Source organism: Xiphophorus maculatus, chromosome 4 (genome assembly GCF_002775205.1).
Source record: "Xiphophorus maculatus strain JP 163 A chromosome 4, X_maculatus-5.0-male, whole genome shotgun sequence".
Taxonomy (NCBI): domain Eukaryota; kingdom Metazoa; phylum Chordata; class Actinopteri; order Cyprinodontiformes; family Poeciliidae; genus Xiphophorus; species Xiphophorus maculatus.
In genome coordinates, this window is record NC_036446.1 from 15935902 (window position 1) to 15958191 (window position 22290).

The 22290-nt window shown below is 40.8% G+C and overlaps 2 protein-coding genes across 3 annotated transcripts; one reads left to right on the plus strand and one right to left on the minus strand.

The window, feature by feature from the left end:
- Positions 1-1317: 1317 nt before the first annotated feature.
- On the minus strand, positions 1318-10147 carry LOC102223922 (mucin-5AC). Of its 2 annotated transcripts, none has more exons than XM_023332940.1 (8): positions 9867-10147; positions 8878-8981; positions 8332-8800; positions 8161-8253; positions 8040-8076; positions 4452-4523; positions 3120-4367; positions 1318-1955 (listed from the first exon to the last, which is right to left on the minus strand). In XM_023332940.1, exons 1-8 carry the CDS (start codon positions 9963-9965, stop codon positions 1678-1680), a joined length of 2400 nt encoding a protein of 799 aa, XP_023188708.1. In that variant the 5' UTR covers positions 9966-10147; the 3' UTR covers positions 1318-1677. The 2 variants fall into 2 exon arrangements, with proteins under 2 accessions (XP_023188708.1, XP_005807760.1); XM_005807703.2 differs by having other exon boundaries at positions 1318-1958; positions 9867-10142.
- Positions 10148-13139: 2992 nt separating this feature from the next.
- On the plus strand, positions 13140-20731 carry ctcf (CCCTC-binding factor). The gene is made up of 13 exons (XM_005807704.3): positions 13140-13298; positions 15769-16035; positions 16128-16310; positions 16408-16780; positions 16881-17051; positions 17260-17393; positions 17483-17603; positions 17693-17842; positions 17962-18122; positions 18206-18388; positions 18471-18618; positions 19226-19375; positions 19473-20731. Exons 2-13 carry the CDS (start codon positions 15790-15792, stop codon positions 19712-19714), a joined length of 2262 nt encoding a protein of 753 aa, XP_005807761.1. The 5' UTR covers positions 13140-13298; positions 15769-15789; the 3' UTR covers positions 19715-20731.
- The last annotated feature ends 1559 nt before the right edge of the window (positions 20732-22290 follow it).

Below are 22290 nucleotides of genomic sequence, written 5' to 3' on the forward strand. Positions count from 1 at the left end.
GCCGTCCAAGAAATTAAAGTAAAAAAGTATTTCATTTATATTTGAAAATTACATAATCAGACAGACCAAAATATATAGAAATGGTTGTATTTTAAAGATAATTCTTTAAATAAAATAATTTAAAAATAATAAAATCATGTAAAAAAAAAAAAAACTATTTCCAAATATTTTTTTTCATTTAAAAACTTATAAAATTAACACACAAGTGTTTGTGTCTGGTTAATTTTTGTTTTAAACGAGCTTGTTTTTTATTCACTGACTCACAGTGAGTAGAGCATCCAGAAATTTTACTCAAGGAAAAGTAGCAATACTTCAAGCTAAAATTACTCAAGTAAAAGTAAAAATACTCCTAAAATTATTTTTTTTCTACAAAGTTACTCAAGTAATTGTAACTGAGTAAATGTAATGAGTTACTACTCAACTCTGATCAAGTTATAAAAAACTTATATTATGTAGGACATTTCAGTGTGTTTATTAAATTGTTGAAAGGTATTTTTTTATAATAGAAAAATAGTGAATAATTATGATTGAACAAAAAGATAAAGAAAGTCTCTGAGTAACCCTCAGCCTGTTAGTAACAGAGTTAGTAATGAGATATAATCACTGATTATTTGAACCTTTTGCTTTCTGACACATTTGGAAAACTAAACAAGACTCTTAATTCACCTGGAAATAAAGCAATCATAACAGAAAATGATTGGTACACTGGAAAAACACAAAGACTTACCAAATATGTTTGGTTTAGTTTCTAGGGCAAATATCGTAATACACTTGAAATAAAGCAACTTAAATTACAAGCAACTTTATAGCAACATATATGAGTTTGCTTTAAGTCAATAATTCATTAATGTTTATGAAAAATTACCATTGCACTGACAGATTATTTCACTAGTCATGTGGGAAAAATGTCCTGTTGTAGGTGAAAAACATCTGCCTGTGGTACTATTACTTTTCCATCAATACTAAGGAACTACACCAAAAATACATGGCAAGATTTTGTGTTTTAGCAGTGTAGCTAATTTTTTATCCCAAAATCTTCTCCTGAGAACGTTTACTTACTTTCTCCCTGCTGAAATTAACAATCTGACAAGATAAATTAAACCAATTAAATAATTTAAATAAAATAAACTAATTTATTGAGTGGTCCTGGGTTTCAATTCTGGCCTGGGAGGGTTTGACTGCTGTAGCTAACTGGTTCATCTAAATTGCGATTAAGTGACCTGTCCAAGGTACAATAATGGACGGCTGATGTTTCAGGGAAATATTACTAACTTCATGTACAAAAACAATTTTAAGAAAGCTTAAGGAATGACTCAGTGAACTGAATAATCCATTTAATAGTCATAGCTATGTTTCTTTTTCATCTTTTGTAAACATCATGTATTTTACCACAATAGTTTTCTTATAGTACATAATCATACGTGCAATGCAAAATCTCAACAGAAGTTAAAAAAAGGACAAAGACACTGCTGGATTTGTTGATTACATCACACCAAGAGGATCTCAGTTCTTTGGTCCAGTGGCCCACTCTTAGTGGTGTGCTGCAGTAATGTGGTGGTCCCTGTCAGAAGTGCCATTGATAATCTCTCCCCAGCCTTCCTTACCCTCGTAGCCTTTACTGAGGACTCTCCTGTCTGTCACAGTTGTTGGTCCCGTGTTCAGCGGCTTTGTTATTTTTCACTTATCACCTGCTGACATTGTTTCCTCTCGCTCTTGAGCCTCATTGACTGTGTCGTCTCTGCTCCTCTCACCCTCTGCACCCGGGTCGGGTTCAGAGAGGGCATTCTCCTCAGCTCTCACACTTTCTTCCTGCACTTCTTTTCTTGTTACATCACCATTGTCAACCAGTGGGTTGTCACTGTCACTTTCGCTCTTCTTCTCACCGTGAACATCTTCCTCCTTCTCATCAAGATCGCCTGATTTGGTCTGTTTGACCTCCTCAGAAGGCTCAACCACTACTAAAAGACAAAAACATTCAATTAGACAAACAACTACCTATAGTATGTACATTACGTGGAACCATATGAACGGTTCTGACAAAAGTATTTATGCCCCTTGAAGTTGTCCACACGTTTGCATATTGCTGGTCTCTGGTCTTCATAATGATCTATAAACCTCTGAGGCCTTCATAGAACTACATTTGTACTTAGAGTTAATTCAAGGTGGGTGGTCTCCATTTACTAATAAGATGACTGTATAACTGGAAAGAAATAGATTTTATAAAAATGTATAAATTACATATTATGCTTGCAAAACATGTTCATCACATTTCTTGTACAAAAATCTTTCTTATATTTCTGTCTGCCTATTCCAAGCTTCTTTCAGAATGAGCTATTTTAGGGCCTCCTGTCACTTTACATCCTAATAAACTGCTGCTGGCCACGCCCTCAAACTCAATGTTTACATTCACACGTAAAAATGGATGCAAACAGATGCACAATTATACAAGATACATCGTTGAAAAGCATAAGTAGAGCTTCCTGAACAACCAACAAGAATGAAGCGAGTGATTTTTGAATGGTAAGTCAACAACAAAACACTTGTATTTTCCAGCAGCCATTAAAGCAGCGCATACTGCAGTAAAACCAGCTGACCAAACGTGCTGGAGCTCAGCTTGGGATGCTAGGTGATTGATTGCGACTTAACAATCAGGTGGTGTTTGAACTAAACATTTACTTATTGCCAAAAATGTCTTGGTGTTTTGTTTTGTAAGTGCTTGGGCTATTTTTAGAGTAAGACTCAAATGTAAACAAAAACGTGCAAAATGTGAATTTTGCATCATAGAGCTCTTTTAAGATCCCTTTTGTTTTGAATTGACACTATTTAAATCTGGTGAATTTAAATGAACTGAAGTGATTTTGAAAGTTAATTAAGAGATTTGGATTGTGTTTATTCAAAGGAGGTTGAATACAAATGCAGATCAAACTTTTCAGATTTCTTTTGGAAAAAATAAAAGTAAAAACCATGTGATCCTTTCCTTCAGCATTTAAATTATCCACTACGTTTCACATAATCTCTCAGTAAAATAAACTGAAGTTATTAAAGGTAATCTGAAAACAACCGAGTGGGAATACATCTGCAAGGCACTGAATTACACATTTACTAAAATAAAATCTTACCGGTGTCTGTTGTGGGTTTTCCTGGTTCTTCTCCTTCCCCCCTTTCCTCATGCAGCGTCTGTAAATCTTTATCCTGGTGTGGCTCACCATCAGGGGGTGCTGGACTGCTGAAGCGGCAAGGAGTGGCACTTAACTCTACGTCAGGGGGAATCGTGAAGACTGGATCTGACCCAGTTATGTGCGGGGAGCTAATTGCAGCAGCGCCCGCTGAGCTGCTGGTGGAAGTGGTGTCTGCGCGGTTTAAACTGGTAGCAGTGGAGGCGGTGTCTGTAGGGTTCGTGTCACTGGAAGAAGTGGAGGGAGCAGAAATGAGAGCGTCTGACTGGACGGTGGCAGGAGAGGAGGCAGAGTCCATGTGGTCGGTGGATGGTGGGCTGAGGGTTTCATCGGCTGTGGGAGGGAGGGGAGCAGGGGTCACAGGGGTCACAGGGGAGGTTGAAGTAACGGGGACACCGTGTGTATCTGCGGTTGTAACTGCACCAGAATTAGGAGGATGACAGGTAGCTACAGAGGTACTGGATGGAGTATGTAGGCCTGAATCTGACACGCTGGTGGAGGAAGAAGCTGCAGTGCTGACAGAAACATCACCTCCAGCAGCTGAGAGAGCACCATTTGGCTCCAGGGAAGTTGCCTCAGTTGGTAGATTTGTTGCTGCTTTAGAAACTGGGCTCTGCTGGCAGGGAGCTGAACCAGTTTCCAGGGTGGGGATGGAAGAAGTAGTTTCTGTTTTTGAGGTGGAAGTGACTGAAGGACTTTGGGTTGTGGACTCTGAGGTGGTGGGTGTAATTGCGGCTGTGCCAGGGGGCTCAAATGGGGTAGAGATGCTAGTAATTGTGGAGGTGGGTGCTTCAGTGACAGGAGAACTAGATTTAGGGACTGAGGCTTTTCTGTCACTGGCTATAATGCTGGTAGGTGTTGTAGTTACTGCAGCAGAGTCCACTAAGTCAGTGCATATCTCTGTGTCAGTACTTGAGGAGGAAACTGTGACACTGGCTGAGTCAGGGACTGAATTAGAGATTGTCGGTACTGAAGAAGAGGTGGTAGCAGGAGCAGACGGAGCAGCGGCCAGACTGGGCTTAGTGGGCGTGTTTGTCTCTGCTTCCTGAATCTGTGCTAGCTCGTTCTCTGGCGTATTGCGGCCTGATGTTGCAGGAGGCAGAGCTGGTTTGATTACTGGCTTTGGAAGCAGAGCAGGCTTCCCAGCTGCCTCGTGTGCCGACAGACTCGCCCGAATTTGATGCCGGGTGTCTGGAGAGAAAAAGGAAGGAGAAAATCACCTAGCTGATCGTAGCAGGTTGGGAAAGAGGCTGAAAATGACTAATTATGGTTTACCTGAAGATGCAGACATAGTCCGAGGTTTTGAGAAAGTAGAGGGTGGCTCAGGTTTATTATCAATGATGGTACCTGAAGTGCAAAGACTTTTATGTCATTTTAAAGGACAAATTAAGCACCACATTTCAGACTGAAGCAGGTAGATTTTGATTCCTTAACTCTTTAAGCGTTATACTAGAAAAGATAGTCATGACATACGCTATTTCAGATTTATGTTTTATTTCTGTATCATAACAAGTGCATTAGCCATTTCATGATCATGTGCTTGACACATTTTTCCCAACCAGAAGGACACAGAAATCCACAATAAAAAAATAACCCATGTAATTACCCACAAAATATACCTGAAAACCTAAAGTAGTCATTTTCCCCCACAATTTCATTCTCAGCATTTTAGATAAACTATATAAAGAGAAGCTGTTTTCCTACATGTGGCAGGGAAATGTTGCTCTATGAAAAGATATCGGAGGATGGATTCTAATTGCATCATTGATTTTACTGAAGCAAAAATTGCATAGCATCAAAATAAGCAAAGCACATTGATGAAATAGGAACCCTTGTTTGTATGACCTTCGACCATTTGTGTGTGAGTGTGTGCAGGTAGAGTAGGTGTGTGTGTTCATTTCTGACCTGGAGGATGTGATTTACCATCTAGAATAGTAGAAATCCAAACCCAAAACACTTTGAGCCATGGAGAACCAAGGGTAAGGTGGCTTTGGCTGCTGAAGACCCCACAATAGCCATACAATCGACAGAGATCACCCAACACTTCAACCCAGTTGTACACTCCCCTGTGACAACGCCAGAGCCCATAAGGCCAATCCTGCACCACCATTCTCTGCTGAACTGGCAAAGGCACAAAGGCAAGATAGACAGGGGTCCATGCAATGCTCCTCCCTAGTGTTTGCATCTATGTCTGAGCTACTGTAAAATGTCTCAAGTGGATTAAAATGGGGGTTGCAATTAGGGTGTTGGAGATAATGGTTAGGCTTGCAAGGTCCATCATCCCACTCCCCAAGACCATGGTGTTGAGTGGGTATCCCATATAGCAGTGGTCTCAAACTACATTCCTCGAGGGCCAGAGTCCTGCAACTTTTGGATGTGTCTCTTGTCCTACACACTTGAACTAAAAGCGTAGCCTGCCTCTCTACCATACAGTCAAGCCCTACAGAGCTCTGCTAATGGGCTAATATTTGAGCCAGATATGTTGAAGCAGAGAGGCATCTAAAGGTTGCAGGACACTGGCCCTTAAGGACTGAAGTTTGAGACCACGGCCATTTAGATAAGATGGCTGCTGACGTGCCAGGACAGATTTGCTCTACAAAAAGTATATCTGAAGATGGTATCCTAATTGCATGATTGACTTTATGAAAGCCAGAATGCATCCAGCATCAAAGCAGGCAGGCTATGTTGATGTAATAATAACTCGTGTTTGTATGACCTTCAACCATTTGGATTATATGTGTGTCGATGTAGAGTGGTGCAGTTGATAGCGCTGTTGCCTTGCAGCAAGATGTGTGGATTTTCTCTAGCTTCCTCCCGCAGTCCACAAACATGACTGTTAGGCTAATTAGTCTGTCTAAATTCTCCTTAGGTGTGGGTCTGTGCATGCATGGTTGCTTGTCCTGTCTGTCTCTGTGTTGCCCTGGTGACATGTCCAGAGTGTACCCTGTCTCTCACCCATTGACTGCTGGAGATAGGCACCACACCAGATAGCAGATTGATGGATGAGTGTTGGTGTGTGTAAATAGTAGCATTTGTGTTGCATAGGTGTATGAACTAGTTTGTCACCTTGAGGTGAACAGTGGTGTGTGGTAAGAATGGTTGAAGGCCTGCCACCCATCACCCAGCCCTCTAGAAGAGCTGGGACTCAGAAGGACCAGGTGGAGAGGGCTTATTACTCCTCCACCTGGTGGGTTATCCTCCTGGAGGTCTAGAGGGATGGACACCCACCAGAACCCCACACAGTCCCACCACCCATTGGCAGCCAGACACATCCCCAGAAACCATAGGTCACCCAGTGGCAGTCCACTTTCTGGGTTTGATCAAGTTTCAATTCAAGCATCACCCCACCTAAAGCATGTAAGAGGGTCTTGATCCAAATATGCCCCTGTAATATGAAGTGTAGTGTTTATGTCTAAAGTGCATTAAAATTGGGATATGGGAGCAAAGTGCTGCATAGTGCCCCACCCATGCCTGCAACGCCCATTGTCCCACATCCTAATACTCTGCTAATATGAGGAGTTGCATATGTTAGGGAGGAGGGGGCGGCGCAAAGGGCCAGTACAAATCCCCTTGGGAGCCAGCTCACACCAACTGGAGCAGTCCAGTTAATACAAGTCTTTTCACTACCTTTTTTCTATCATTCTTTTATGATTAAGCAATTTTTTGTCATAAAGGCTTATTTTTTAAAATGTTCAGTTCAGTTTTTAAGGTTATTTTTGCTAAAACCGTTTCAAATCAAGGACTTATCTTCTTCTAAGGTGCATGTAGCCATCTTGAATTAGGCCTTCCATGAGAGGCCAGAAGATACGGATACAATTCAGTAACAGCTTTTTGAGAAAACTACAAACTTAATTACAAACATCTCAGAATTCTGTAAGACAACAATTGCTGCCTTGCAGATTTCCTCTGTTATTTTCCTCTGTATTGTTACACTTGAATGTTTCAGATCACTAACCGACATGCCCCAATGTAAAAAAAAAAGAGAAAATACTCTCAACCCTAATGGCTGTGCCATTCCTGGCAGCTACAAGTGTGATCAAGTGTTTGCTACAACTGTTAGAGTCTTTGACAGTCTTTTTGTCCCACTTTTCCTCTTGGAGTTGTTTAAATTTAACCAAACTGCAGGGATCCAAGTGTGCTTAAGTTTAATGTCAGAAACTGATGGTTGGAGATTCACCTTCAGGATATTCTTTTGGGAGAATATCCATCATATTGCCTTCACTATGTTCATTTATTTAAATTGCAGTGCTAGTTTCCAAAATGTTTCCCTTTTGTCTCATCAGTTCATGTTTCCAACATGTCTTTATGTCTTGAAGATGTTTTTTATACGGCATTGCAGCTCTCCCATGGATACGATTGTTCCCAGTCTCTTTCTGATTGTTGAATCAGGAACACTGACTTTACGTGAAGCAGGTAAGGCCTGCAGTGCTCTGATGCCGTGATGTATTCTTTTCTGGATGAGTCCTCGATGTGCTCACCAGCCTCATGATTTGGTTTTCATCTGTTCTTGAATTTCTGTGAATTATTTTGGACTAGTGTGTTGTGTTTTGAGCTCTCTTAGCCTACTTCGTGTTGTCAGGCAGGTTCTTTTGAAGTGATTTCTCGACTCTGTGGGTCGTGCAGTAATCAGGCCTGGGTGTGGTTATCTTTGGTTGATATTAAAATGTGTTTGATGATCTGAAACATTTAAGTTTGACAAAAAAAAAAAGCAAAACTGAAAAAATCTGTGAAATATGAATGTTTTTACAATACTGTCCGTGTATTAAAAATATACTTTTGGCATAATTGACTTAAAGATCATTTCAGCTTTATTAACAGTCAGGAGGAAAGAATTTAAAAAATGCCATAAATGATGATACATACCTTCAGATTCAGCCTTTTTCATTTCTCCTTCTTGATTCTAAAATAATAACAAAAAATGTAACTCGAATACTCATAATTCCTCCCTATATGCCAGATAATTGAGGCATGCGCATTTACACACCTGTGCGTCTCCCGGTGGAGGCTTGGAAACCCCAATGCGCTGAAGCATAAGATGGAGTTTCTGCTCAAAGCTGTGCTGGCCTTCAAACTGTTTCTGAAAACAGCAGAACATGAGTGACATTCAGATGGTTTTACTACGATAGTAGAAGAGTTGAACTGCAGTGATGTTCACCTTTGCGGTGTTTCTGGCATTGGTAGCTCCTGCTGCTGCTGATCCAGACAGCAGGATGAGAGACTGGGATTTCCCCTCTCTGAGAGCTCGGCGGGGAGGCGCTGCCTCGCCCCTCAGCGGCGCGTCACCGGTAACCTCCGTCTCCTGTACAGCTGCCTCTCCAGTAACAGCACTGGGATGAGCTTTCGCTTTCTCCTTTTCATTCTCCTTCTCTTGCTCCTTCACCCGCTCCTTCTCCTTGTCTTTCTCTGACCTGGCGACCTCCCTAAGAGGCCGGATGAAATCGGCGATGGAGGCTTTTTTGGGGCGACCCTCCTGGCTCGGCTCTGACTTCAGACCTCGCTTCCTCTTGAGGGTGAAGAAATCTCCCAGTTTCCTCCTGAGAGTTTTTGTCGGTGGAGGACAGGGAGCAACGGCGCTGGCAGGAACCACTTCTTGCTGTGTGATAGTTTCCTCATCCTGCTTGGTCCTACACAAAGAACCTTACATGTCAACTCTCGCTGCTTTTATTCACACTGGATCATTTAGCTACTGAGCGATACTCACAGCGTATCAGTGGGAAGTACTTTCTTTGTAAAGAACTCCTCCACGCCTTCATCCACTCGCCCCATGTGCTCAAGAACTTCATTTTCAGTCTCAATTATCGTCTCCTAATTACCACACGTAGAAATAAGCAGATCCCAGCAATCACAAACTGTATCACATATAACTTTACATTACATAACAATCACCTCTGAAAACCCACACACTCTGGCAGAGCTGTTCCTCCTGCCTCAATGCACGTTTATTATTTTTTTTTTGGTTTGATTTTCTCATCCATTTCAGATGGAACCAGGCCTCCTGGGAGCCAGTTGCTCAGTAACGTACAGCGATCGAGCATCGCCAGGTTTTGCATCCAGAACGAGCGCGGCATAATTCATTTTGCCAATAAAGGTAACGTGATATCAAAATTGCAGCTATGCAGAGTTGCATTACGCTGATCATGTCAACATCTGCGCCCACAAGTGGAGATGAAAGTCAAGAGGTTGGCTGCAGAACACGAATTTAGCAGAAGTCACCGTTACGTGATCTTCTGCCAGGGGGATTGGGTGAATTTTGTCTCCATGGGAGTGACTGCATGTCTACAAGCTGCTGAGGCTCTGTGACAACATGACCAGCTCAATGGGGAATAGATGCACTCACTCAGCATTTAGAAAAATTTACAGGTTAAAAATGCCTAAAGCCTTTTTTTGTATGGTTTCCTTTTTTGCAGGAAGAGCCAGGGAAGACGCTGAGACCAAATTCCCACTCGCCCTCATCACCATCTCATATGCACACAGAGAAAAGAGAGTGGGCTTTTCAAAGAGCAAGTGACCGGTACAAAGGGACTGCCTAATTCAAGCAGGGACCAGGCATCTTCTCCACCCTTCCCTTCCCCCTGCCTCTCCCCTCTATACCCTCTTCCATCCTCTCCCTCCCTTCCATTTTTCTCCCCTCTCTCTCTCACACACACCAACCATTTTATCCCAAACCCATCTGATTCTCACACACATTACCTGCGGTCTGCTGGGACGGTAGTTCAGTTTTTGCCGGTGGGGTCTCGGTCTGCTCTGGGTGTAGTGCCTGAGAGCTGGTCCGCCCAATGGCAGCTCCATTGGGGAGACACGGCACGCTGCTGCCGCGGCTCTGTTGCTGAGGCACGGTTGCTAAGAGCACCAGCAGTATGTAATGCCTCCACAGTGGTGGGAGGGACCAGGCTGGCTCGACTGACAGATCTGACAACAGAACCTCGCCTTTCTCTGCCACCGCCCCCCCTCCTTCCCTCTGCGAGAGGAAAAACCAGGAGGAAAAGATGGTGATAAGACAAGGAGAGGCTCTGACACACACAGAAAAGTCGCCACTCTGACACCTGCTTAATCAATGCATCCCTTGCACTGTGCATCTGCACCCTAACCATCACTTTAAGCAGGAAACCTCTGAATGGACTGCATGTTCTGCTATTGCTTATGTAACGAATTAATAATTTATTTTATATGCGCAAAAGATCCTTTGAAGCAGTAATTGACAGGCTGACCTGGCATTTCTTGGGTCCTTTATCACTGAAGGAACCTGCGTTAAATGGGCTGTGAGGTGTAAAACAGCGAGTTGCACAACTTGTTCAGGAGCCATAAAACACGACACACGCCCACAAGCACCAGTTTCTACATATTTTAATCCCAGTGCCTATTTATCTGGCGGCTTGCATTCTGGGCTTCAGGGGAATTTTGTTGCTTGCATGACTGCTGAACATTTGATATTCAAACTAGGAGAGATATTTAGACATTCAGGATATTCATCTGGATTGTTTCTATATGTGGATCGCATTTCTTTGCTATTTGCTTCTGCGACTATTTACACAAATGAGGAGAACGTCACGGGGACTGTTTCTTTTCAGCTTAAATTCCCTTTTCAGCCCAGAAATAACTTGTTTTCATTTAATGAATCCCACATGAGACATTTTCCACATGCAGTAATATGCCGTCACCTATTTCAGCGCCAAGCTGCAGGTACAATAAACCTGCACCATTGGTTATTGTAACCTGGAGGCAAGTTTGGGTCATTGTTTTCTGAAGCTTAAATGCGTTTAATGTTAATTAGAGCCTGTCTGTACTTGTAATCCCCAAAGATTGAATCTAATAAAAAGACCAGATGAGACTGTACTTTCAACTAATGAGCAGGAAGAACTCCTGCTGACTAAATATTCTCAGGAGTAGAAAGAGGAATGAACATTTTTAAATGTAACCTTGTACATTTACTTAAAGAAATGTGTTTTAGGGAAATTTGTTTTCAAGGAAACACAGCACTGCCTGTACGTCTGTTTGACTTTGAGAATTTAATTTAAATAATAACTCAAACAGTAAATAAATCGGTAAATCAAAATGTATCAAAAACACAACCCCATAAAAATAAATGAATAAGATCTAAAAAATGATAAGTCCAAATCATATAGATACTAAATCAATTTATCATTAGAATCTCTATCTATGAGCTTCAACTTGATGACTACAGTGAGAATTTATTAAAAGCAATTTATTTCACAACTTTGTATTAAAAGCTGACCAGGGACTGATTTATTTGTTAATCTGATTTTTTCTTGTAGCAACATGTTTACAGTCACCACACATTTTTAGTAAACTGCTTACTAGGGCTGCCCAATAGTCGGAAAATATAGTTGTGAGACTATGCCTGAAAACTGTGATGGAGTAAAATTGTTCTTCAGGATGTGCACAGTTAAAAAGACCATCCTGCATAAATTAGTTTCATTTTTTACTTATTTTCCTTCTGATATTTCTGATGGCTTACAAAAAGTAGAACGAATCTTAAAACCTTGAACAAAGGATGTTTCATGAGTATCATTTTATTTTTAGGTCACTTTGGTACAGACTGCATAGCCTGTGTTTCTCTTTCTGTTCTAAATGTGACTGATATTACAGAGCACAGACCTTCACCTTTCCCTTGCAAATAGTTTTAGAGAGAACTGCAAGTCCCATGTGGCAATATGCGTATAAACATGCATGAAATCCACGATATCAGTTTGGTAAATGGAAGTCTAAGATTTGCTGATGGACATAATTTGCTTAAACAAAAAGTGATATATTGTTATTTGAGTTCAGTGAAGCAGAGTGAATTCAAATAAAACTCTCCTATTTGAAGTGCACACATGTCCCGAAGCTGTTTATAAAATATGAAAAAATAATTATACTTTCTAAATTCTCATTTGTTAATTTTTATCTCCAGCTTTCTGACCAATTGCCGATTACCAATCTTTTAAAAAGCCTGGCCTGTTGATTCCAAGTTTAGCCTGTACCAATTTTTTCTGTCTGAAAAGTTGTTAAATATAGTAAGAAAGTTGCTGAGTAAGCAACAGTGGGGTAGCCATCATTGACTGCAAACATGCAGACATGATGTGGTGAGAATCACAGTCAAACCTTTCTCACAGGAGAACTGAGGACAGTGATTGATATTTTAGACCTTTACTGAGATATAAAGATTGGTGGATCAAATCAGCTTCACATATAAAAATAGGTTGACCACCAATAGAGTACAAGTAACCACTGGAATTTTGCTACCTCGTTGAGTTTTATTATTTTTACATTTTTTAAAAAATAAATAACTAAGAAACTTATCCAGAAAACCCCCTAACCAAACATCCAGATAAACAACAAACAAGTGTGATTAGAACTGAAGTTAAGGAATGAATCCTGTTTTTTTCCTACATAATGCACCGTATAGCCTTAATTCACATCCCATGTCGTGCTAATCCCATCTATCTATGCTTGCACTAAAAACACAGAGCAACATGTGCTGGAAATTAAAGGAAACGTAACATCAAACTGACATTAAAAACCTCTTTCCCAAGGAAAACATAGTCAAGATGGGCAACCCCTGCATAAACCTGTTTACATACTGCAGTGCACAGAAAACAGTTTCCTAAAACACTTTTGTTTTACCTTTTGTCACTTGTGTGGTTCCATATGTTTCAAATGAATCCCATTTCTAACAAACCTCACACCGCCCTCTTGTGGTTAACTTTATGCACTACTCTAATCCGAATCACTATTTTTGACTAAGCTTTGAGTACTTGTCTGGGGTAAGTTTATTTACACCAGAACTGATCTGCACATGTTAGAGCGCTTTTCGTTTCCCCCCCTCCAGCTTCTATTGATTATAATAGTCGTGTCGCCACGCCCACGCCTCATTTCAAATCTGGCGCCCATAACACACAGCTGCGGCGGGGCCACGCCCCTCTACTCCCTCGGGCCGCTGTGAGCGCGCATGCGCGCTGCTGCTAATGGGCCGCCATTTTGTGTTAGGCCTACTCCTCCAAAGCGGGAGAAAATTAAGAGCTCGGCGCAGAGCACACACCACCGTCTGCTGCAGGATTGAGAGGAGCAATCATCGGCACTGAGCTTCGAAGTGACTACAACGGGGAAAAGAACCAGCCAGTAGTAAGTAAAAGTATCATTTTGCCTCCAAACAAGGAGAGGTTTTTGTAGGAGCCGTCGACGGCCTCTAGGTGTCACGGTAGGGCTTACCGTCCAGGCGGCTGGCGGGGGGTGTTTGTCTCCCTCTATCGTTATCCAAAATACACTAAATGCCTCTATAAACCCCCACTAGGTGAATCTGTCAAGTATGTTTGAGGCTCCCAGACGAGATAATTGTGTATTTACGTGGGGATGGATGCATTTCTCGGTATTTCTGATTTAAGTCTTTTCAGGCCTGACGTCCATCTTATCGTGCCCTTTGTTTCCTGTTTTCAGACGTTGTCGCGCTTCCCCACTTCAACACAGCGAAGCTTAGCCAAGTTCTTGTCTCAAAACCCAACTTCTAAATTATTTCTGCTCAAATGAAGGCAAACGGAAGATGGACAACTTGTGTTTTTTTTAAAAAAAAACAAAAACCGGATAGATGAGCGTTTGGGGGGATTGGCTGATCGACTGATTGTGATTGGCAAACAGTCAAACCCCATCAGTGTCTCATTATCACCGCAGGAAGACGTGAACTGACTCTGTCGATGGCCGTTTTTTTTTTTCAGTTAAACCGTCGGGTTCGCGGTTTCTTTGTGAACACATTTTAATCTGAATTACTGTAATTTTATTCACTATAACTCAGTTTAATTAACCTGCACTCCAGCGTGACCTCCATTATTGTTGGTTTTGCGCGCTCCAAGTTAGACTACTTCGATTATTTTATTTATTTTATATTTTTAAGACGTGTTAGTAACACCCAACCAATTGTGCTGCTGAAACTACTACAGCGGGAAAGAGCGCACCACGTAAAAGTAAAATACTTTTTAAATTATAAATTTATGAGTAGTTGATTTGCACTAATAAGTATTATTTTGTTTATTCCGAGCTGGTAAAACAACAAAACAGCGAATGTGAAGATGTTTTTATTTGTTTTCTTTTCTGGTTTGGGGGAGTTTATTATGTTTCAACATTGATTTGTTGAAAGTCCTTTTGAGTGTTTCAGCCTGAGCAAAGGGCAGAAAGCCTTGTGGTAATTTATCTAGGGTTGTGTCATGTAGATGTAGGGCGATATAGACTTAAAATTTAAATTCACATCTTGTGGTAACTTTTGCAAGGCTAGTGAAACTTATTCCAAATCGCCTACTTCTGTACCTGCTTGCAATAGTTTACTGTTAATAAATTGTGTTGCGTTGTGTTCAATATTTTTTTTCCTTGTAGAATAAACACTTGGAAAAGTTGATGAATGTTATAGTTTTCAGTATAAATGCCTATGCTTCATGCCCAATCCTAGGTTATATTCTTTGTTTTTAATTGTTTAACCTTCTTGTTTCTAAATATTAAGAATATAGAATCAGCTCATCACATTTAAATGTTTTTTTGTTAGAAATGGTTCACTGTAACACAGAAACATATTCTTGATTTACCTTCAAAAATTATCACTCTGTCAATTGAGATGATTTTAAATCTTTATTAGATTACAGATGAGCTGGTTGAGGTCTGGCAGGTGCAGCTGTAGCCCACAAACTTTGCTGTGCCTGAATTTTTTATTATTTTTTTTTTAAGCTGGAAATGATGACTCCTTTGAGTTCAGCACATTTTTGTTTCAAGCAGATGCACTTGCTATTTTTATCCGTTATTAATAAATGTGCAAACATATTTTTCTCCACCTTATTTTTAAGCACTCAAGTGACAAGCTCACAAATTGATTTTAAATATTTGTGGTACTTGGAAGTGCTAACTGGTTTATGCCTATAATAACTCTTTTAGTTTCAGTCGAATTGGACGCTAAACTCAGGTCTGCTCTGCAACTGCTGACGTTCCCACCTCATGCACAAATATTAAGCATGTAAATATGTCTTTGCATGGCTGGCATCCTATATGCACCAATTTTTAATTGTTATTCAAAGCAACATTGCTGCTATTATTGGATACCCTGATGTCTGCTTAACTTAATTACTGCCCTACATCGTACGGCATGCAATTAATTTCAGACACCTGAATGAGGCCTGTCTAGATTATGATTAATGAAAACACAGATACAGTAAGTACACCTTAGGTTAAGATGAAGTCAAAAGTGGGAGGGAGAGAAATTAGGGATGCGAGGTACATCGACACCAACATCGGTATCGGCCCTCGAAATAAAACTGTGCCAACATTAACAACCAATAGTTTTCATCTTATTGCTGTCTTTTCCTGCTCGCCCCCCCCACAGGTCTCAAAAAGGTAGAGAAATATTTATAATATTGGTAAATATCGGTTATTGGCCATAACAGCAATATTAATATCAAATATCTGTATCTGCCAAATTTTTCATATCGGTGCATCCCTCAGAGAAATTATATATTTATGACATTGGGATTTGAATCGGCAAAGGGGAGACTTGAACAGCACCTCTACTGGATAGTGGTTAGTTTCCTCATTCCTAACCATTCCAACTCTTTCTTTCCAGAGCGTTGGTTAGCCCATTGCCATGGAGGGCGAGGTTGTTTCCATGGAGTCGGCTCAGGCCGCTGCCCTGGGCGCTGACGGAAAGGTCCTACCGGAGGGCGGAGAAGCTCTGATACAAGCAGCGCAGGGAGAAGTGGCCGGTGACATGAACATGATGGTGATGGACGCACTGGATCCCACTCTGCTGCAGATGAAAACAGAAGTGTTGGAGGGAGGCGGCACGGTGACGGTTACCGGGGGAGACGAGGGTCAGATCATCACACTTCAGGTGTGTACAGGTCACTAAATTGGGTTGCAAGTAACCGGACGTAACTGGATGATGTGAGTTGTTTAATTGTAGCTCTGAGCTGTTTTCTGCAGGTGGTGAATATGGAGGAGCAGGCCGGTGCCGCATTAGGTCTCGGTCAGCTTCAGCTGGTGCAAGTCCCGGTCACAACAACAACTGTAGAGGGGCTCCAGGCCACTTTTGTTGAGGCATCAGGAGCTAACAAGGATGCAGAACCTGTTATCTGCCACACCCTTCCTTTGCCTGAGGGCTTCCAGGTGAGAAATGATTCCCTTCTTCTTTTAAATCCATGGTGTTGAGATTATTATTCAACAGCTTTGATGCTATACACTGAATCTTTAATGGCTTGTTTAGGTTGTAAAAGTGGGAGCGAATGGTGAGGTGGAGACTGTAGAGCAGGAAGAGCTCCAAGCAGCCCACGATGAGCTCCAAGCAACACAGGAGGAGGAAGAGGAAGATGACGAAGTGGTTGAACCTGAAGCTGCTGTCCCTCAGCAAGAAGACCCAGAATGGTCAAAGGATCCAGATTACCAGCCCATCGCTGCTATCCGCAAAGGGAAAAAGGGCAAAAAGAGCCGACTTCGGTATGCAGAAGGAGATCGGGACATGGATGTTTCTGTGTACGACTTTGAGGAAGAACAGCAGGAGGGGCTCCTGTCAGAGGTCAATGCTGAGAAGGTTGTGGGCAATATGAAGCCTCCAAAGCCCACCAAGATCAAGAAAAAAGGTCCATTTTCACTTTAAGCACTTACACAGTGTGTTGGTTTCCTACTTAAATTTTGTCAATATTGTAGCTTTACTTTTCTTTTTTTTCCGTCTGTCCTTAGGTGTGAAGAAAACTTTCCAGTGTGAGCTCTGTAGCTACACCTGTCCAAGACGTTCTAATCTGGATAGACACATGAAGAGCCACACTGACGAGCGGCCGCACAAATGTCACCTGTGTGGCAGAGCCTTCAGAACAGTCACGCTGCTGAGGAACCACCTGAACACACACACAGGTAAAATGAGGCAAAGATATTAAAAATAATTGTACTTTAACATCAGGTACCACATCTAGTATTCATAATTACTGAAGCGGTAATTCAAGTGCTTTTGTTAAAGCTGGATTAAACAGCAAATGGCATATTGACTGTTGACTACATGCATAAATATACAAGTGTTTGAAACTAATGCAGAGAAGTTTATTCCCATTTTCTTACATTTTAGGCACCCGGCCACACAAATGCACAGATTGTGACATGGCGTTTGTGACCAGTGGAGAGTTGGTGCGTCATCGTCGCTACAAACACACACATGAGAAACCCTTCAAGTGTTCAATGTGCGACTATTCCAGTGTGGAGGTACTTTGATTTATTCAAGGGTGCTGCATTTAGTTTTTATATGCATTTACTTGTACTGTGAAGCAATTATTTTAATTTTGTTTTCTTAGGTGAGCAAGTTGAAACGGCACATCCGCTCTCACACTGGGGAGCGGCCGTTCCAGTGCAGTCTTTGCAGCTACGCCAGCAGAGACACCTACAAGCTGAAAAGACACATGAGGACACATTCAGGTAAAACACACCTGGCCTGTTGTTTTTAACCAGTTTGCATGTTTTTGTACCGAATATCATAATATTTTTCCTTCCTTTTTGTGTTTCAGGGGAGAAGCCGTACGAGTGTTACATCTGCCACGCCCGTTTCACACAGAGCGGCACCATGAAGATGCACATTCTGCAGAAACACACAGAAAACGTGGCCAAGTTCCACTGCCCCCACTGCGATACGGTGATCGCTCGCAAGAGTGATCTAGGTAAGTCCTGTCAGGATGTGGGAACAAAATCGGACACATTGTTGGAACTGATTCTCTTCAGAGTGAGCGACTTTAGGTTATTATCCCTAATAATAATAACCTGGTTGCCTTTTCTGTAGGTGTTCACTTGCGGAAGCAGCACTCATTTATCGAGACGGGGAAGAAATGTCGTTACTGCGACGCTGTGTTTCACGAGCGCTACGCTCTGATCCAACACCAGAAGACTCACAAGAACGAGAAACGTTTCAAGTGCGACCAGTGTGATTACTGCTGCAGACAGGTGGGATGCAAACATCTGCTGCATGAAGTTATGACTTTACATGAAAACTGCCAATTGTAAGATGCGGGTGTGTTGTCTTGCAGGAGCGCCACATGATTATGCACAAGCGTACACACACAGGGGAGAAGCCATTTGCCTGTAGCCAGTGTGAGAAGACTTTCCGTCAGAAGCAACTTCTGGACATGCACTTCAAGCGTTACCATGATCCAAACTTTGTTCCCACCGCCTTCGTCTGCAGCAAGTGTAGCAAGACCTTCACTCGCAGGGTAAAACGCACTGAGGTTTCAGTGTAGCCACTGTAGTTTGTCCTTTGGCTGTCAGAGATTTACAGTTTAGTCTGTTCAACAGAACACAATGCTGCGTCACGCAGAGAACTGCATGGGTGAAGCTGGTGGAGATGAAAACGGAGACCCGTCTCCCAAGAAGGGACGGCGTGGCAGAAAGAGGAAGATGCAGAGCAGAAGGGACGATGATGACGACGATGACGATAACACTGGTACTTAAAACTTTATTTTAATCTTAAGATTAAGCTTATATATGTGTTTTGTGTTCTGCACATTTCACAGCTCAACCATAAACACAACAACATCCACTGTCCTCCATGTTGGTTCTCATGTCCGCCATGAGAACCGACATGCTTCTCTTTCTGCTCACTTGTTTTTACTCCGTATCTTAATACTTTCTGAAGCACTGCCTGGTTTTCAAAGCAAAACTGCTTGATACTACACACTGTCATGTGTAGTATCCGCAAAACTACTACACATGACTGATTAGTAGTCCAGGACCTGGTGGTTGGAGAACTCATTTATTTAAACGTTTATTAAATTATCAAAATATTCTAAATAACTGTCACAAGCCTCATTTAGTTGTATACGAAACAGAAGGTTTAGTACGCATTTTCTCTTAAAGATTATTTTTTAGAAATGTAGGAACTTTTGTTTGTAAGCAGTGGACATTTTTTAAGAATTTTTTTTTATTATTTATTATTATTTTTTTGTCTTTTAAAGCTCAATAAAACGGTCTTTTAACTCTTCAGCTAACTAATTAAAATGTACCCATCTGGGGTAACTGTGGGAGGTTTTAACAGGCCTGTTTTTATGTAGAAGGAGAACTGGATGAAGTAGAAGACGAGGAAGATGAAATGCTAGATGAGATCGAAGTGGAACAAGCCGAACCAGTTGTCCCAATTCCTGCACCAGTTGAACCCCCAGTGAAGAGGAAACGTGGACGCCCCCCGAAGAACAAGCCTGACCGTAAGTTTCTGTCTCATTTTTAAGATGTTCACACTCGGACATTTTACTCTGTAGCACCAGATTCTGACCCAAGTTTTTTTTTTTTTTTTTTTTGCAGCCGCTGCCATCATCCGTGTGGAGGATGAGGTCACAGGGGAGGTGGATGACATCATCGTGAAGAAGGAGGTCGGTGCGGAGCAGGAAGAGGGCACCATGGAGGAGGTGGTGGTTGGAGGCGTCAAGTCGACCATTCAGTTGGAGGAGCTGTCTCAGGTAGAAGGAGCGGAGGTGCAGATGAGCGAGGCCCCGCCCAACGGAGACCTGACCCCCGAGATGATCCTCAGCATGATGGACCGATGATTTATGTGAAGGTGGAATCTGTAAAAAACGCCCAGACCTTTGGTTAAATCTTTATTTTAATTCTTGGCATTTAGGATAACAAAACCTTGCACCATGCACAGAAAACATCACTGTTGTAATTTAAAAATGTACTTTTTAATAATGTGTCGATAAAGACTTGGGACAAGTGGGGGAGAAAATGTTAATAAGGATTTATCAAACCAAAAACAAATTTTAGTACATTTTAGTTTGAGGTGGCTGTAGTTTGTTGCAGTTTATCTATGGGTGATTTGGTTTACAAAAATAGAGTGCGTGTTAATCCATACTAATTGTCTTCAAAAATATCTGGATGAGCTTTTTAACCTTTTGTAGGACATTTCTTGCCATTTTAGGCTGATACGGAGTGTAAATAGAACCTGAATATTTAAAGCCCAAATTGAAAAATGTAATTGTACGAACAAACGACTGTCTCTGATTACGGCCACTTCAAATTACAAACCATGAAATATCTTGAATATTTTTTTCCTTTCTATGTGGTTAGTACAATTTCTTTTTTTTTTTTCTTAAATCATATTCTAGTTTTTAAAAGCTTAATAGACTGCTTATCTCATGCTCCTTTCCTGCTACTGTAATACCTGTAGAAGATGTGTATGTACTAAAATTGTCACAGATGAGTGCAAAGATAAAAACAAACAAAAAAAACTGAATAGTTTTGCTCTCATGTGTAGTCATTCCACATTAGGTTAATGTTTTCCTTTTTGTACTATTGGCGAAGCTAAGTAGCAGCTTGAATGACCTTTTAATAACTGGCAGTTGAGAACAGATGTATGACTGTACAACCAATAAAAATAGTCATGGGACTGATAAGTTTCTGCAGTTGTAATGATCTATATTTTTAAAGTAACTGGTTTGGCTCTGCTGATATGTTAGTACAGTTGCAGCAAGAATTCACTTGACACATTTTGTTAAAATTGGCTGGTTGGGGGGCAACAAAATGAAAAATGTCATATTTTGCTTGCAAATATATTTTATTAAATTGGAAAGCCTGGTTTTTGTTTTCTTTATTTATACGACAGATGAGTGGAGAAATGTGCCTGAGTTTTAGCTGGACTTGAGTTGCATCCTGTTTTGAAGACATTTGGAAATATACAAACTCAAAATAACTCAATACTTTATAGGTCTGGATAAAGGAGAACAAGTGAGGAAAAAAAATAATTGTATTTCCACATGTTAATCCCTATTCTGTTTAAGTCTTGTTTGTCCTTTTCTTTCTTTTCTCCATCAAATCCTTTTTTCTGTCCTTTCAATTCTTGTCCCTGTTTTTCTTCTTTCCTCTCTGCCCTTCATTTGACTCCAGTTCCTCTATTTGTCTCTTGTCCTCCCTCCTCTTGTGTCCTGCTTTCCCTTTCCTCCTTATGTCCTTCATCATTCTTTTCTCAACTTCTGTTCTTCATTGTTGTCCTACTTGTCTTTGCTCCTCCTTTCCTTGTGCCCTCATCTTGTTTCCTTGTCATTTATTTTCCTCCTCTGACTCTCGTCACCCTTCCTTTCTGGGTTTTTTTTTTTGTTTTTTACCCATTTCCATATTTGAAGTCTGCAAGTTGTAGAAATATCTCAAATAATTTCATTGATATTTTACTAAAGTGGTAATTCTGGAAAGGTTAGTTTTTACATAAATTATATATATATATATATATAAACTTGAACTTGCTTTTAATTATAACTGGCTTGATTTTCACTTGTCACGTGCAATTTTCTTCCATGTGACGTGTCTCATGGGCAAAGCATGTTGAAGCTAATTACAAATACTTCCGCTATCAGATATACACACGTTTATTCTCTTTTTTTTAATTGTACAGAGACATTTTAAAATAGATTTAAATGGAAGTTGCCTTTCAGTTATTTCTATTCATTTGCAAAAATGGAGAAAAGTTTATCAGTTTTTATAAACTGACTGTGCTACTGGGATAGAAAATCCATCTGAGTATTTTTACTGTAAACTGATTATTGCAGCATTTTGCAACTTTTGTGAAAGAAACATTTTGCTCTGTCCAGCTAAATAAAACTTTAGGGCTGCAAATGTTACATAATCTTCTGGGGAAAAAACCCAAGACTGTTTATAATTTTTAGTAAATACCGACTGTAGAAAATGTTATTGTCCTAGATGAAAACGGAGCAAAACTCTAGTTTTCCAGAGAAATGCCTGAAGGATTCTACTGAAGTTGACATCAAACCTCAAGTGTAGAAAAATACAAATTTCACAATGATTTAAAAATAAAATCCATTTGTAAGAAACATACAAATCCATCCAAGTCAGTTTTATATTACTGAAAGTAGCAGCCAGGCACTGCTGATGGAAAAACTTTTGATAAAGTGATCAGTAACAAGTGTGACCATCTTCATAAAAGCACCTGTTTTGGTGGTTTGCTGGTCTGAAGCATACATACTAACACAATGCCAATGTGGAAAGATATCAGCAATGACTGAGAAGGAAGATGGACTCTGTTTGTGGTGGAGGTTCTCTACCACTGAGCAGCTGTCATAGCATTTAATATTTAAAACGGTGTAAAATTACAAACAGTACACCTTAATTAAAA

Coding starts and splice junctions, on each gene's coding strand:
- ctcf (XM_005807704.3), top strand. CDS start 15,790: ATGGAGGGCGAGGTTGTTTCCATGGAGTCGGCTCAGGCCGCTGCCCTG. Junction 16,311..16,407: donor CTTTGCCTGAGGGCTTCCAG/GTGAGAAATGAT, acceptor TGGCTTGTTTAG/GTTGTAAAAGTGGGAGCGAA. Junction 18,123..18,205: donor GTGATTACTGCTGCAGACAG/GTGGGATGCAAA, acceptor GTTGTCTTGCAG/GAGCGCCACATGATTATGCA.
- LOC102223922 (XM_005807703.2), bottom strand. CDS start 9,965: ATGGAGCTGCCATTGGGCGGACCAGCTCTCAGGCACTACACCCAGAGC. Junction 8,801..8,877: donor GTACTTCCCACTGATACGCT/GTGAGTATCGCT, acceptor TTCTTTGTGTAG/GACCAAGCAGGATGAGGAAA. Junction 4,368..4,451: donor GACTATGTCTGCATCTTCAG/GTAAACCATAAT, acceptor TTTTCTCTCCAG/ACACCCGGCATCAAATTCGG.